Source organism: Lactuca serriola, chromosome 9 (assembly GCF_051521515.1).
Source record: "Lactuca serriola cultivar US96UC23 chromosome 9, Lser_US96UC23_V15, whole genome shotgun sequence".
NCBI lineage: Eukaryota > Viridiplantae > Streptophyta > Magnoliopsida > Asterales > Asteraceae > Lactuca > Lactuca serriola.
This window is the reverse complement of record NC_136416.1, coordinates 53567360-53581021: the sequence shown is the minus strand read 5'-3', so window position 1 is coordinate 53581021 and position 13662 is coordinate 53567360. Positions and strand designations below refer to the sequence as shown.

General features: G+C 33.7%; 1 protein-coding gene across 1 annotated transcript; it reads left to right on the top strand.

Annotated features, from left to right (window-relative positions):
• Positions 1 to 695: 695 nt before the first annotated feature.
• LOC145075704 (serine/threonine-protein kinase 54-like) lies at positions 696 to 2373 on the top strand. Its single transcript, XM_079021845.1, has 6 exons — positions 696 to 718; positions 986 to 1101; positions 1217 to 1284; positions 1470 to 1669; positions 1782 to 2085; positions 2179 to 2373. The coding sequence occupies exons 1-6, from the start codon at positions 696 to 698 to the stop codon at positions 2371 to 2373; spliced, it is 906 nt and encodes a 301-aa protein (XP_078877971.1).
• Positions 2374 to 13662: the final 11289 nt, after the last annotated feature.

The following is a 13662-nucleotide window of genomic DNA, read 5'->3' as shown; positions in this document are numbered from 1 at the left end:
GGAGACATTGTTGGTTTGTTTTAGATATGTTGGAATTGGGATTTTTTTTTGCTTGTGTTGGGACCTGGTAAACATTGTTTGGCTTTTTTTTGCTTATGTTGGTAATTCGTAAACATTGTTTGTTTTTTTTGCTTATGCTAGTACTTGGTAAACATTTTATGGTTTGTTTCCATAGTTCAAAATATTTTATGTTTATTGTTATGTTTTAAAGTTTTATTTATGTTGTTTATGTTTAATGTTTGTTTGCTTATGTTGATTTCTAATTCTATATTTATGTTGTTTATGTTATTAGTAAGTGTTCACGGTTTTAAAGGTTCATAATGGATTATGATAAAAAAATTACTTCTTGTAAATCTTATTCACTTGTATCTCTGCATTTTTTTGGAGGATATGTTTGAAACGAATACCAGACGATGATTCGTTTTTGGCACCATAAGCAGACAATCAAACTTGCGGTTTTACGTTTTAAATGAAATACATTAATGTTTTTGGCAAACGAAATACATATATAAATCAAGTTTTCAAAAACTATCTTTTAGTTTTTTCATTTTTTATTGGTTTTAATTAAATAGTAAACTATGTGGATTTACGTTCTAGACTCGTCATTGTCTCAGAGTCATTGATATAGTCCCTCCAACAAATATTCAAGTCTTAAAATATATTTGGACCAAACTTGCAACTTATAGTAAGCTACAATGACCAATTTCTGCAATGATTTGTAAATTGAAGGACTGGATTTCGCAATTAGACCAAACTTGTGCGTAACTGGTACGTAATTTCTTTAGTATATACATCTACAGTACTTGTGATATACCATTACGTGTGGGAAAATATTAATTACTTGAATCGCAAACCCGTTAAACCCTTTACCCTTTTCTGCATGGACGAACCCGAGAAAATAGTCGACGTAATGGCAAGAAAATAGTCATCAGCAACAACTGAATCTGCTGCAATCTCATGAAATTAATTGGATCATCGCTGAAAGACAACGACAATGGCAAGAAACCATTGATCCTCAAAATCTTGTTGTCGGCAAAGTTATCGGTCATGGAAGTGAAGGTGTTGTGTATAAGGGCTCCTACAAAGGCCATACTGTAGCAGGTAAGTACTTGGTTCATGAGTACTTCTCTTTGTGTATATTCTCTTTCACGATAATTTAATGGCGTTTCATGTCTTGTTTTAGATTTTTGATTAATTGTTTATTTGTGTTATTCAGTGAAAGTTCTTGATGATAATGGTAAAAAGAAGATTTCGGAAGATTCAAACGTAACTAAGGTAACTAAGGTAAGTTTGTTTTTGGATATATATAGTAATTAACTAGTACGTGATATATACAAATCATGCATAACGTATATATAACAAGAATCGAATAGCATATATAGTCGAATACGATATATACATGCATGCATTCATGGCCTACTTACATGCAATCAAATATCACCATCTAATTATTCTTATAAAATTTTCAGATGATCGGAGCAACCATGTCCATGATCACGTCAGGTAGCCGGCACAAGATCAAGAACCCGAAACCAGAAAACAACTTCTGTGTCGTCTCCGAATACTTAAAAGGAGGATCCCTCAGATCTTATCTATTGAAGCTCAAGCACCAAGACAAGAAGCTGCCTTACAAAACTGTCATTCGATTTGCTATTGATATTGCTAAAGGGTACGTATGAAATCACAAGCATATATGATTATTAATTAATATTCTCAATCTTTAAGTTCAATTTTCAAAATCCAAATCGCTAAATATTATATATGTATGATCTTATGTACAGGTTGAGTTACCTTCACTCTCAAAAAGTAATTCATCGTGATGTGAAGCCGGGGAACATGCTAATTGACAAAAAACAGACAATCAAACTTGCAGATTTCGGAGAATCAGAAATTGAACCACCAGAGCTTTTGATCACATGTGGTGAAAGGGGGACTCACGGTTATATGGCTCCTGAGTTGGTAAGCAAACATCCACACGGGCGTAAATGCGACGTTTATAGCTTTGGGATATGCTTGTGGGAGATATATTGTTGTGATACTGCTTATACGTATGATTTAGGGATTCTCACACCTGATATATACAAGGTACGTATATGTGTATGTATATATATTTTTTTATAATTTTGTTTTGGGGTAACAAATTCAGATGGAAATTAATAAGACGTTGTTTGATTACAGTATACGAGACCAAGCATACCGAGACATTGTCCAAGATCGTTGGCTAAATTGATGGAACAATGTTGGGACACGGACCCCACAAAGAGGCCGGAGATGGAAGAGGTGGTGGTTATATCAGAAGAAATTGAAAAATCACAAGAGTTGCAATCGGAGATGGAGACATCGAGAGGGTTGGTTCAAGTTATTCAAGCTTAGAAGAAGATGATATATTGTTACGTCTTTTAGTATGTTTTAGTTATGTTTTAGGGTCATAAACACTGATACTCTCTAGTTAGTGTTTATGTCACGCTATGATAAGTAAGAGTTTATAGCCTATTAACTTTATGTTGTACATGGGCGCTATACATTGCCATATTAGAGTTTCCATGATGGTGAATCTATCAAAAGCCTTTTTTTGTTATACATATATGCTTAATAAAAATATTTTACCCTTAACTTTCTTCATGATTAGCTTTCTTCTAAAGTTTCATTTTATGTTTATATCATCATCTATGTGAAATGTTTTAGGAAGTTACTCATCTAACTTTGCTATTTTTAAGCATATTTTATAAAGTCACTCGTCTAACTTTATTATTTTTAAGCATATGTTTGTATTTTTTTTCTTTCAAAATGTTACTGGAAATTTAAAAATAAAACTGAAACTAGATTGCATATTTCATTTTTTGTCGGACACTTAATAATGTACGAGTTATAAGAATACAAAACGATAAATTATTGTGAATACAGTTATAAAATATTTAATAAATATAAATATGCCGAGTCTTTTTTTTTTTCGAATATATAAAATACAATAAAATTATTATGTATATAATTTCATTAAAAAAACGATAAAAGTACGAATCTTATATTTTATATTGGATATTAAAATAAACTACTGTAATATGCTCCGTATCTAAAATTTATTTTTGTGAAAAGTGAATGCTCTATGAGTTATTATACTCATGTGGTTCAATTTTTGTTTTTCCATATTGACTTACATTGACTTTTATCATTTTAGATCTAGAATCTCGAAATTGAAATTCTCACTTGCATATTGAAATTGCTAAATTCTTGAAATCAAATTCATAAGCGGTTATAGTATATGGAGTGCTAAATTATTGGCCTATTCTTCGGAGTAAATTAAAACTTAAGGAAATTCCTAATATTTTAACGGTTCAGCAATTTCTCCCCTTTTTATTTTAGCTAACACACTTTGATCCTTTACTTTGAGAAATCTACAATTAAAGTCCCTAAAGTTTGGTTCTATTAGTATAAAAGTCATTCCTGACCTTTTTTTTTTTTTTTTTTTTTTTTCTAAAAAACCGGTAAAAACTTGCAAAAAAAACCTTTGTTCTCGGCTAATGCCGGTTTTAAGGTTTATTCTAAAAATTTTAAGGACTTTTCTGAAAATAAAAATCAAATATATGGCTTTTTCATTAATAGATTAAATTTTAAGGATTTTTTTTTTAAAAAAATTTCTTTTTATATCTACTAAATTAATAAAGAAAACTCTTGTAGATGATATCTTAATTATTGTAGTTATCATATGTAATTTAACAGGATTTTGTTGATTGTTGTATGAAACATATTTTTAGGCCATATGCTACATTTATTACTGAATATTCAAGTCTTGGGTGTAAAAAAGAAGTAACTTAAGTGTAAAAAATAACAATGGAATGCGTTTCTACTTTTTTAGAAGAGACAATTAAGGTTGAGTTGTTCTAGAGCACATAACTTAAGAGTCAACATGGTTAAACAGTTGCAAAAAACGTTATAAAGTTACAATAATCACACCCTCACTTTCGTCCCATAAGTATTATAAATTTTTGATTTTTTTTATATACATGGTGCACAAAGGTACAATTAACAGGCTTAAATAAAACGTCTAATGTAACATCCTGATGATGAAGTAATTTCATTTTTAGCCCTATGTATAAACAAATATAACATTTTAGTCCTTGAGTTTCAGAAAGAGTGCAAAATGGCCCATAGTGGCATTTAGGTAATTTCTGGCTGGAACATAGTACGATGGGCGTACTCTTCGTACGCATGGCGTACATGCGAGGGACTTAGTATGTTGGGCATATGTGTGAGGGTTTCAAACCCTAAATTTTAGGGTTTGAACCCTGTTTAAACAACTTTAGAGCCCCAAGACCTTCACCCTAATCAGCCTCCAACTGAGGATACAACCCTTTAGCAAACCCTAAGTGAGAGAGTGCATTTTGAGCTCATTTGTGTGTTTTAGTGGTGTTCTTGAAGAGGAAGAAGTTGGTGCAAGGACCTTGAAGCTTGAAAGCAACTTAGATATGGGATTCTCCACTTGCTAGCAACCTCCAAGAGGTAAAAAGTTCATAACTTGGTCACTCTATCTTGTAGATCTATCCATTTCTCCATTTAGGGCACTTTTGGTCCCAAATATGGTGATTTTTTAGCATGACATGCTCTTAACCAAATAAGCCTTCCTTTTAGACCTTATGAGGGGTCTTGAGTCATAAAAATGTGGTCTTGATGCTTAGTTTTTCTCCATGCATGCTCTAGAAGTTCTTAAGGCATTTAGAGTTGGGATTTTATGTATTAAGCACTTGATGGACATGCAAAGTCATAAAGTTGGAAACTTTATGACTCTTGGTGGTATTTTGGCATTGGATCTGAAAGTTGGACGTGAGAGCTTAATGTATTAAGCTCTTATTGAGAAAAAAGGTTTTTGAGCGTACGTCATGTGTATCTCAGTGTACGCCGTGCATACGAGGTCAAACTCCTGACTGCGGTCAAAGCCCGAGTACGCTCTGCGTACCTTTGGAGTACGCCTTGCCTGCGAGCCCTGAGTTGACTCGGCTGGGTTAACTCAGTTGACTTGTTGATTTTGACCAGTTTTGACCAAGGGTATTTTGGAAAAATGTTATTAATTTAGAATGGGAAATGTTTTGACATTTAGGATTTGAGTTGAGCCGGTTGTCGAAGCTACGAGTTATTCAGACTATGAGGTGAGTTTTCCTCACTGTACTTACGGGTCAAAGGCACCAAGGTCGGCCCATTGGATTAATATCCTGGTTTACCGTATGTTGCTATGTTGTAGTAATATGTTAGATTTGTATCCTGGTATATGGGATGTTGTCATGTTGTAGTGTTCTGTTAGATCCGTATGATTATCTGTATTTTCCGGCTTTGTGTTCATGTTTGTTTTTTGCATATGTCGACATATTGGTTTAGGTTGAGGCGGTCTTGCTTTGTGATGTAGGCCATGACACTCAGGGATGACTGGAAAGGTTGTAGGCCCTGCGAGGCGGTCTAGTCAGGTCAGTGACCCGGAGAGCGGTTCAGATAGGTTGTAGGCCTTGTGAGGCGGTCCAGGTCGGTTGTTCGTGGAGCGGTCCAAATAGGCTGTAGACCCTGCGAGACGGTCGCTGGTTGCTCATGTTTGCATGCTTGCTTGTTATGTGGTGTGTTGGTACTTTGGGGTAACTCACTAAGCATTGACTTATAGTTTTACTTTTGTTTTAGGTATTTCTGAGGAATGTGGCAAGGTGAAGACATGATTGTACACATCCTCAGTTTTATATTGATCAGATCTTGGGAGACTCTGATTTAGGATAATGTTTGAAAACAATGGTTATGTAAACACTGTTTTTTAGAAAATAAGTTATTTGAAAATTTTAAATTTATTGTGATTTTTTTGAGTGTTACATCTAAATTCTAAATCCTAATCCAAATAATAGAACACTAAATAAATTTATAAGCTCACAAAATGAAAAGAAAGATAGATGGTGAAATTAGCAATAGATGGTGGAATTAATACTCTACTATATTTCATTACAAAACGCACGGAAGCAAAAAAGAAAGTTTGGCGCCTTATGTCACCTCCACGATCAAACAAGTATAAATCATTTATTTTAATCATTAATGTTTTACTATTTTAGTTTAATTTAATATTTCAAATTGAAAACACAAAGTTAAGTATTTTGGAAGCGGTTTCTTAGGTGAAAGTGACAATGAAAATGTTGAAAAAAAAATGACTTAAGTGTAAATAATGACAATAAAGAAGTTTTAATTTGTTAGAAGCAGTGTTCTAAAAGGCGCGCCATGGCGTGAGGCGTGACTTCGCCGTTACGAAAAGCTTCATAACGTTGCTGTTAGGCGTAACGCGTGGCAAGACGTGATATGGCGCGCCATGGCGCGTTATAGCGTGTTATGGCGCGTGTTTTTTCGTTTGAGACACAGTTTTTTTCTCTTTGTTATGTCTTTTCAAACCGGAGATACAAGTATTGTGGTTTTTGTTAACTTTTTGTTATTAGTTATTGATTTAACACTTCTAAAAAGTAGTTATATTTAGTATAAATTTATATTTATGTGGTAATATAATTTTAAATTAATACAAAATCGCCGCCTTACATCACGCCTTGAAAAACGCCGTGGCTCGCCATGGCTCGTTAAGCTTGAGGCTTGGCCTTGCCGCCACGCCACGCCTCACGTCATTTAGAACCTTGGTTAGAAGTAACCAAATTAATTTGAAATTGTTCTACAATATATAACTTAAATGTCAACATTGTTAAATAGTTGCAAATAACGTTATAAGAGTTACAATAGTTATAAAAACATATGCTAAAAATGATACATAGTTATGATTTTAGTTATAATATCTATTGAAAAAAAATTCCTTAAACTTTAACCCTGCTAACGAAAAAGTCATATTTGATTGTTTATTTTCTGAAAAGTTCTTCAAATTATCAGAAAATACCTTAAAACCGGCATTAGACAGGAAAAAGAGTTTTTTTGCAAATGTTTACCAGTTTTTTGGGCTAAATTACAAAAATTAAAAAAAATTAAACAATGATGACTTTTACGTTAACAAAGCCAAATTTTAAGGATTTTTATGTTACTAGAGCCAAATTTTAAAGATTTTATTGCAAATTTCCCCTTCACTTTTGATTATCAAATTTAGCTGTGGTAGGACATTTTGCATATCTCTAAAGCCACTTTGGTGATATTGCTTACAAACTTATAAGTAGAGTCATTTATGGAAGATTTTTATTGTTTTTAATCTATCCGACTATGATAAGTGTGTATGTACTTTCATTCCCTTTTTAAGTATTTATTTAGCATCTTTAAATTACTTATTATTTTGAAAAATCTACTTAACTACATCAATGTCATCTAAATATAAAACAATACCCACCTATGTAACTTAGCATGATATCCTAATAAGAACAAAAAAATAAAAGTACAATACTATAAACAGATAAATTTTCAAACTACAACGCCTTAATAAGAAAATAAATTTGAAAATACAATGCTGTAACCATGGATGTGAAATTATCTATATCCAAAAAATTTGCTTTAAAATTTCGGATTTTGATTTGGATTTGAATTGTACTTCTATTGATTCTAGTGATTCTCGAGTATTCAGATTAACCAAAATGCAGAATATATATTTTCTATCTATTTTTTTTATTACTTTTTTGTTATTTCAAAACCAAATTAGCAAAGTTCGTCAATATTCTTCATTTCCTTTTCATCTTAAAAAAGATGAATATGATGTATTCCAAAGTGGAATAAACATGATGTTTTCTTTATATCTTTTTAGAAAGCCTTATATCGTCTTAACTTTTGTTTGATTGATTTTGTGTCAGGGAACCACACAAATAGAGATGGAAGAGTATTCAAAGTACATGGTTTGTAAAATTTTATTTAAATGGAATGTAGAGCTTGTATGTGAAAATAACTTTCTTACATCATTAACTTTCTTACTATTGTGATATTGTCAAGGTTGAAGCCATTCTTTGAGAAGTTATGTAGCTCCCAAATTAATAGCGACTTTTGTGAAAATCCACTTACAAGTTTATAAGTGAAACCATAATGTATTATCATTTATGTGGATATAATTATCTCTTTAGGTATTATCCTTAGATTTTGTATCTGATGATACTATTTTTAATTTGTATATTTTTCCAAATATAATGTTATAATACAATAAACAAATCAATGTAACTATGTTGTTTAGTGTATTTGGCCCAATTATTTATCATTTGGGTAACCAACTAGTGCTTATCTTCTCTTCTATTGTTGTTCTCCTCAGAGATTGATTCAGATTTAGATACAAGAGTTAGAATGATTCTAAGGGAGGACGAAGTTGGAATGCGGTTTGGAAACGGGATAAGGTGGTACCGGGGGTACCATCGGGAAACAGTACCAACTGCGGTTTCTTTGATTTAAGGTTTTCAATTGGGTTGGTGAACGTGTGAAAATTGAATTTGTGTATTGAATGTATTGTACTGCCAGTAGAATTAAATGCCTATGACTTTGCTAGACTTTTCAAGAGTTTAATGCTTTCAAACAAAGATTCCTACTAGGGATGGAAATTTCATCCGACCCGGTGGGGAACCCGGTTGACCCGCCCCAATCGGGGACGGGTATTCCCCGCCAAAACGGGTATCGGGTACAGGGTTGGGGATCCCCATTATGTTAAAGCCAGGGATGGGGTCGAGGCCGGGTATAACAATCCTCAACCCGCCCCGCCCCCACTTTGATGACTATATATATATATATATATATATATATATATATATATATATATGTGTGTGTGTGTGTGTGTGTGTGTGTGTGTGTGTATAATTTGAATTAAGTCCACTAAAATGAATTGATCTATATTAGACCATCAGAGATAGAGTCCTTATATCAAATTATGTTCTCAGTTCTAAGAGTTCGTCAATCGTCACTTCTTTCGAAGATCTGTATACCAAATCGTCACTTTTCGTTTTGATGCTTGTTAAACTTTATTATTGATGTAAACAGAATCTAATTGTGGCATTTGGTTTTGATCGCTTATTAAACTTGGTTTTTTTTTTTGTGTAAGTTGAGTTTATTATGTTGATAGATTGAGGATGAGCTGGGAAAAAGCCCAAAATACAAAGGGGATGGGATTTGATTCCCCGCATCCGTTGGGGATGGGGATGAGGACGAGGTTAGACACTCATGGATGGAGACAGAGATGGTCAACCCCGCCCCATTTCCATCCCTAATTCCTACCAACTTTTGAATTATTTAATGCGTGAACTTTGACCACATTCAACGACATCTTTTCTTTAATTTTATTTTTTATAAGTTTATAAAAATGAATACATAATTCATTCATTTGTAGTGTTTTTACTCTAGAAAATTTTATATTTCATTCGACTCCTTTAGTTACATTCAATGGATTCCTGAGGCGAAGCTAAACAAATTGGTTTTAGCCAAAAACGCAAATCCACAGAAGACGGTTCAAGTCAAGATATTCCATTTTCTTTTCCAGAATTTTAAAATCCAAACTATCAGATATACCAAAACTACAAATAGAACCAAAACTATCCACAACAATATTTTCCAGTTCTAGAAACTCAATTCCAATCTGTCGAGTTTCGTGATGCTCATAACGTAGAATTTGACAGTTCTAGCTACGAACCGGCTACTGAAAGAAACGAAGAAGAAACCAACAAGGAGTTGCAACATGTTGCTAAGAAAAAACACAACTCTACACGCCGCCGAAAGCGAAAGAACGGGGTGGAACGCAAAGAGTTGGCTTTGGCTAGGGCATTTAGTGTTCAAACGGGAGGTTTGGATCGGTCATGACACCAAGTAAACTCAAAATGGAAATACATTCAAAATAAATGTAACGCTTTCAACGGCATCTATAATCGTAAGATGAACAATATGGGTTGCAGGAGATCTGATTCTGATGTTTTACACTTCTCCTAAGCGAGTATCGGAGGACTGTTAATCAAAAAGGTTTTCCTCATCAGCAAGCTAGGGAGTGGTTGACAGACAACGACAAATGGACATTGGTTACAATACCTGGTGAAGACTCCCTGTTCCCTTCCTTTAAACGAACCAAAACATCTTCATCCAACCCCTATACATAATGTTCTGATACATAATATCCTCCTGGATCCCCCCTCCCCATAACAACAGTCGTTTAGTGTTGAAGACTCACCGACTCAGAGTAAAGAAAAGAAAAAAAAAACGAAGCATCAACATCATAACAGAAAATAAAATGTTTAATCTCGTCAAACAAATTTTCGGCATCAAGACTGCAACCAAAATAGAGTCGGAACAGATACAATGGTATCGGGAACAAAAATTGTGCATTCTCGAAGTTAATGAAGAACGGAAAGCTCAGTTGTTGGGTCGGGAAACAGAGAACCAAGATATGGAGTATTTTCTCTGATCGCATGATCATTTGACTGGAGGAATTTTCCGTACGGTGCTTGAAAGGAGACGACAAATTGCAACTAAGTATAGTTGGGAGTTGAAGAACCCATAAAGTTCAAAATGTCGTGTCACACCCCGAACCAGACAGCGGAAACGTCCGAAGGCTCACGTAACTTAAATTAAAATATCATCACAATGAGTATATATATGAAACATAACACATTCATCACCAAACATTACATAGTACAATTGGCATTGTTTACATCAAATACATGGTTTACATTACATGATCCCAAAATATAAAGTGTTTGATGATTAGCAACTACAAAAGAAACTTTCAACACACTGGAATGCTTCCTCGTTCTAACGATTTCCTGAGAATACAAGTTATTTTGAAAACGATCAACATATATAATGTTGGTGAGTTCATAAGTATATTTGATGTAAAATAGTTTATGTCGTTTGTAAAACCCAGAAAATCTGATATTTTCTGTAATAAGACTTTTCATGAAAATGTTGTGATGATCCTGTAAGTATATGCGTGAATGATTTCAAAACATGTATAAATGAGAAGTTTTGCATTATAGTTATTGAACGTACAAGTGAACAAGATTGGTTTCCCCGGAAAACCCGATGTTTTCCGATAAAATTTTATGATTGTTTTGTATTATTGTATCGTCACAGCGAATGAATATGATTTCCCATGATTACTTAGATGGAATTGGATCTCTATGTGAGTCGTTATAACCATGCATGATAATGACTAGTTCGTCTGTCTTGACATTCTAATGAGCACCAGAATTGATCTTAAGATTTTGTCGCCCTAGACTGGCCGAGTCTAACTGTAGCGAACAACTTAGGCGTGGGGAGTCACCCCCGTATAGATCTATACACAAACACTCGCTCTCCCTCCAGGAGACTTTGATTACAACTACAGACTACGACCGACACTTATTGGTGTCACCCGTTATTACTCACTTAATCCAAATGAATTTGATTAACCTTGATTAATGACCTGATTTTAGTTTACTTGAAGACGAGGTAAGCCTTAACAGACGAGGAGAAGAGGACTACTAGGCCCTACTAATTACGTATGTTATTTAAGGCTATCGTGTATACGAAAGACGTACTGGCCCATTTCGCATAAGATTTATTTGGACCTTACTAGCAATGCTAATGGGCCACTGAGGCCCAATAGCATGTAAAAGTCATTGAGGGTCCCTTAAGCATGTAATTGGGTCATAGGAGGCCCAATAATATGTATTATTTATGTTTGGACCAAAAGTCATGTTAAAGGGTCACAAAGGCCCAATAAACATGATTGGAATCTTTCAAGCCCAACAATTAAAATGTTTACTCGTTTTGTATAGTATTAGTGTTGCGAAATTGTTAAATCGATATGTCGTAATAATCACCAATTTGTTTTATAACGATTCATAGATTTATAAAAATAGTTATTTTTCTATTTAAAACCCATAAGTTATAACGTTTTGTATATTTTGACCAATTATTTTATTATTAACATAATTTACTAAAAATATTAGTTTGACCAATTCAGCCCCTTATTTTGGAAAAGTTGGCAATTTTTAGCCCTTTTTATGAAAAATGAGATATTCGGTCCTTGAACTATATTTCTTGACATTTTTGACCTAAACACTTAATTAAATGATGTTTTAAGCCCAAAATTTTATTTAGGACAATTTCAGCCCCTTAGTTAAAAGATTTGCATTTAAATCCACACTTTTTTGCAATTTTTACAATTTTTACCCAAAATCCAAAATCTTTGCATTTTTAGTCCCTTTTGATAAATAAGGCCATTTAACCCCTAAAAAAAGGTTTATATACGTTTATAGCCCCTGTTTTGAGAAAACTTTCCATTTCAGCCCCTTAAATTTGATTTTTCGCATTTTTGGGCCTAAATAGCCGAAAAGCCTAAATTTTAGCCCGTTAGGCTAAAATTTACATTTTTAGTCCTTTAAAAAGCCTAATATTTATAAAAACTCTTGTTTTAGCTATTTTGACCTTTTGATCCTTGGAGAAACCGTGAATGACATCTTTTTCCCCAACTTTTGTTTATTTTTCAAAAATGGACCAATAACAAATTTTATGTTGTAGTGTGTTTATTATAAAGCTTGTATGGTAGTTTATCTTGACATGTTAAGTGAATAATAACCTAGATCACATATTTTTCCTTCTTGAACTATAGATATCTAAATATATTACGTTTTTAGCACATATTTACCACATAAACACAAGAAATCACACATAACATACAAATACACATAGATCTTCACATTTTACTTGTATTCTCCCCCATAAATCATATGAAAACTGAAAATAGAGGGGTATGAACTCACCTTAGGTTTGTGGGTTCGATTTTGAAGAAAGAAATGGAAGAGTTTGGTCCTAGCAACTTCCTTGAGTAGATCTCGAACCCAAGAAGATTTCTAAGAGTATAAATACCAAAAACTTTGTGTAAAGGAATGATCTAACAAGAGAGTGAAGTTATAAAGCTTGGATGTGTAAAGACTTACCAAAGATTGACAACACTTGATTAAGACTCTTGAATCTAAGCCAAATTTTCAAGAATTCCTTGAAGGAAGGAAGGAGATGACCTTAGAGATAAATGGAGAGAATTTTTGTGTAGTGTGTGTGTGTGTGTGTTGTGTGTCTTCGGCTGAAACAAGAAGAGGGAGAGGGGAGAGAGTGAGATGAGTTGACATGCATGGAAACATGAGAATGGTGCATGGATACCCTATGTATATTTGTGAGGTGGCACTACTATTGTCAACCCTCATTTATCTATTCTTTTATATATATATATATATATATATATATATATATATATATATATATATATATATATATATATATATATATTGTTTTACTTGGGCCGAAATGGGCTAAGGAAGGAGGAAGGAATCACTTTGGCCCATTCTTGCCTTGACTCGAGTTCATGAGGCCCATAAGGAAAACTTACGGCCCATTGGGCCCTTAGGGTAGCTCGCGGCCCAATTTTTGTATAAGAGAATGGACTTGAGTCCATTAAAGCTAATTGGATTAGTTATGGCCCAATAAGGCCCATTAAAGATAAACTAGTCCATTTTAGGCTTATAAGGCCCAAAAAGGTTAAGTCTCATGAGAGTGGGTCCAATTAGATTCCATTTTAAGAGTTCTAAGTCCAAAATAGTCAAAATGGGAGCTTATTGGCCCATTAGGCCTAATAAGGAAACCCTAGTCCATATAGGACTTAAACCGGGATTTCTAGGGTTTTCAACTTTACTTGATGAATCTAGGTTTGATTGTGTTTCCATAGGTTGAGCT

Coding starts and splice junctions, on each gene's coding strand:
- LOC145075704 (XM_079021845.1), top strand. CDS start 696: ATGACCAATTTCTGCAATGATTT. Junction 1,285..1,469: donor ACGTAACTAAGGTAACTAAG/GTAAGTTTGTTT, acceptor TAAAATTTTCAG/ATGATCGGAGCAACCATGTC. Junction 2,086..2,178: donor TCACACCTGATATATACAAG/GTACGTATATGT, acceptor GTTTGATTACAG/TATACGAGACCAAGCATACC.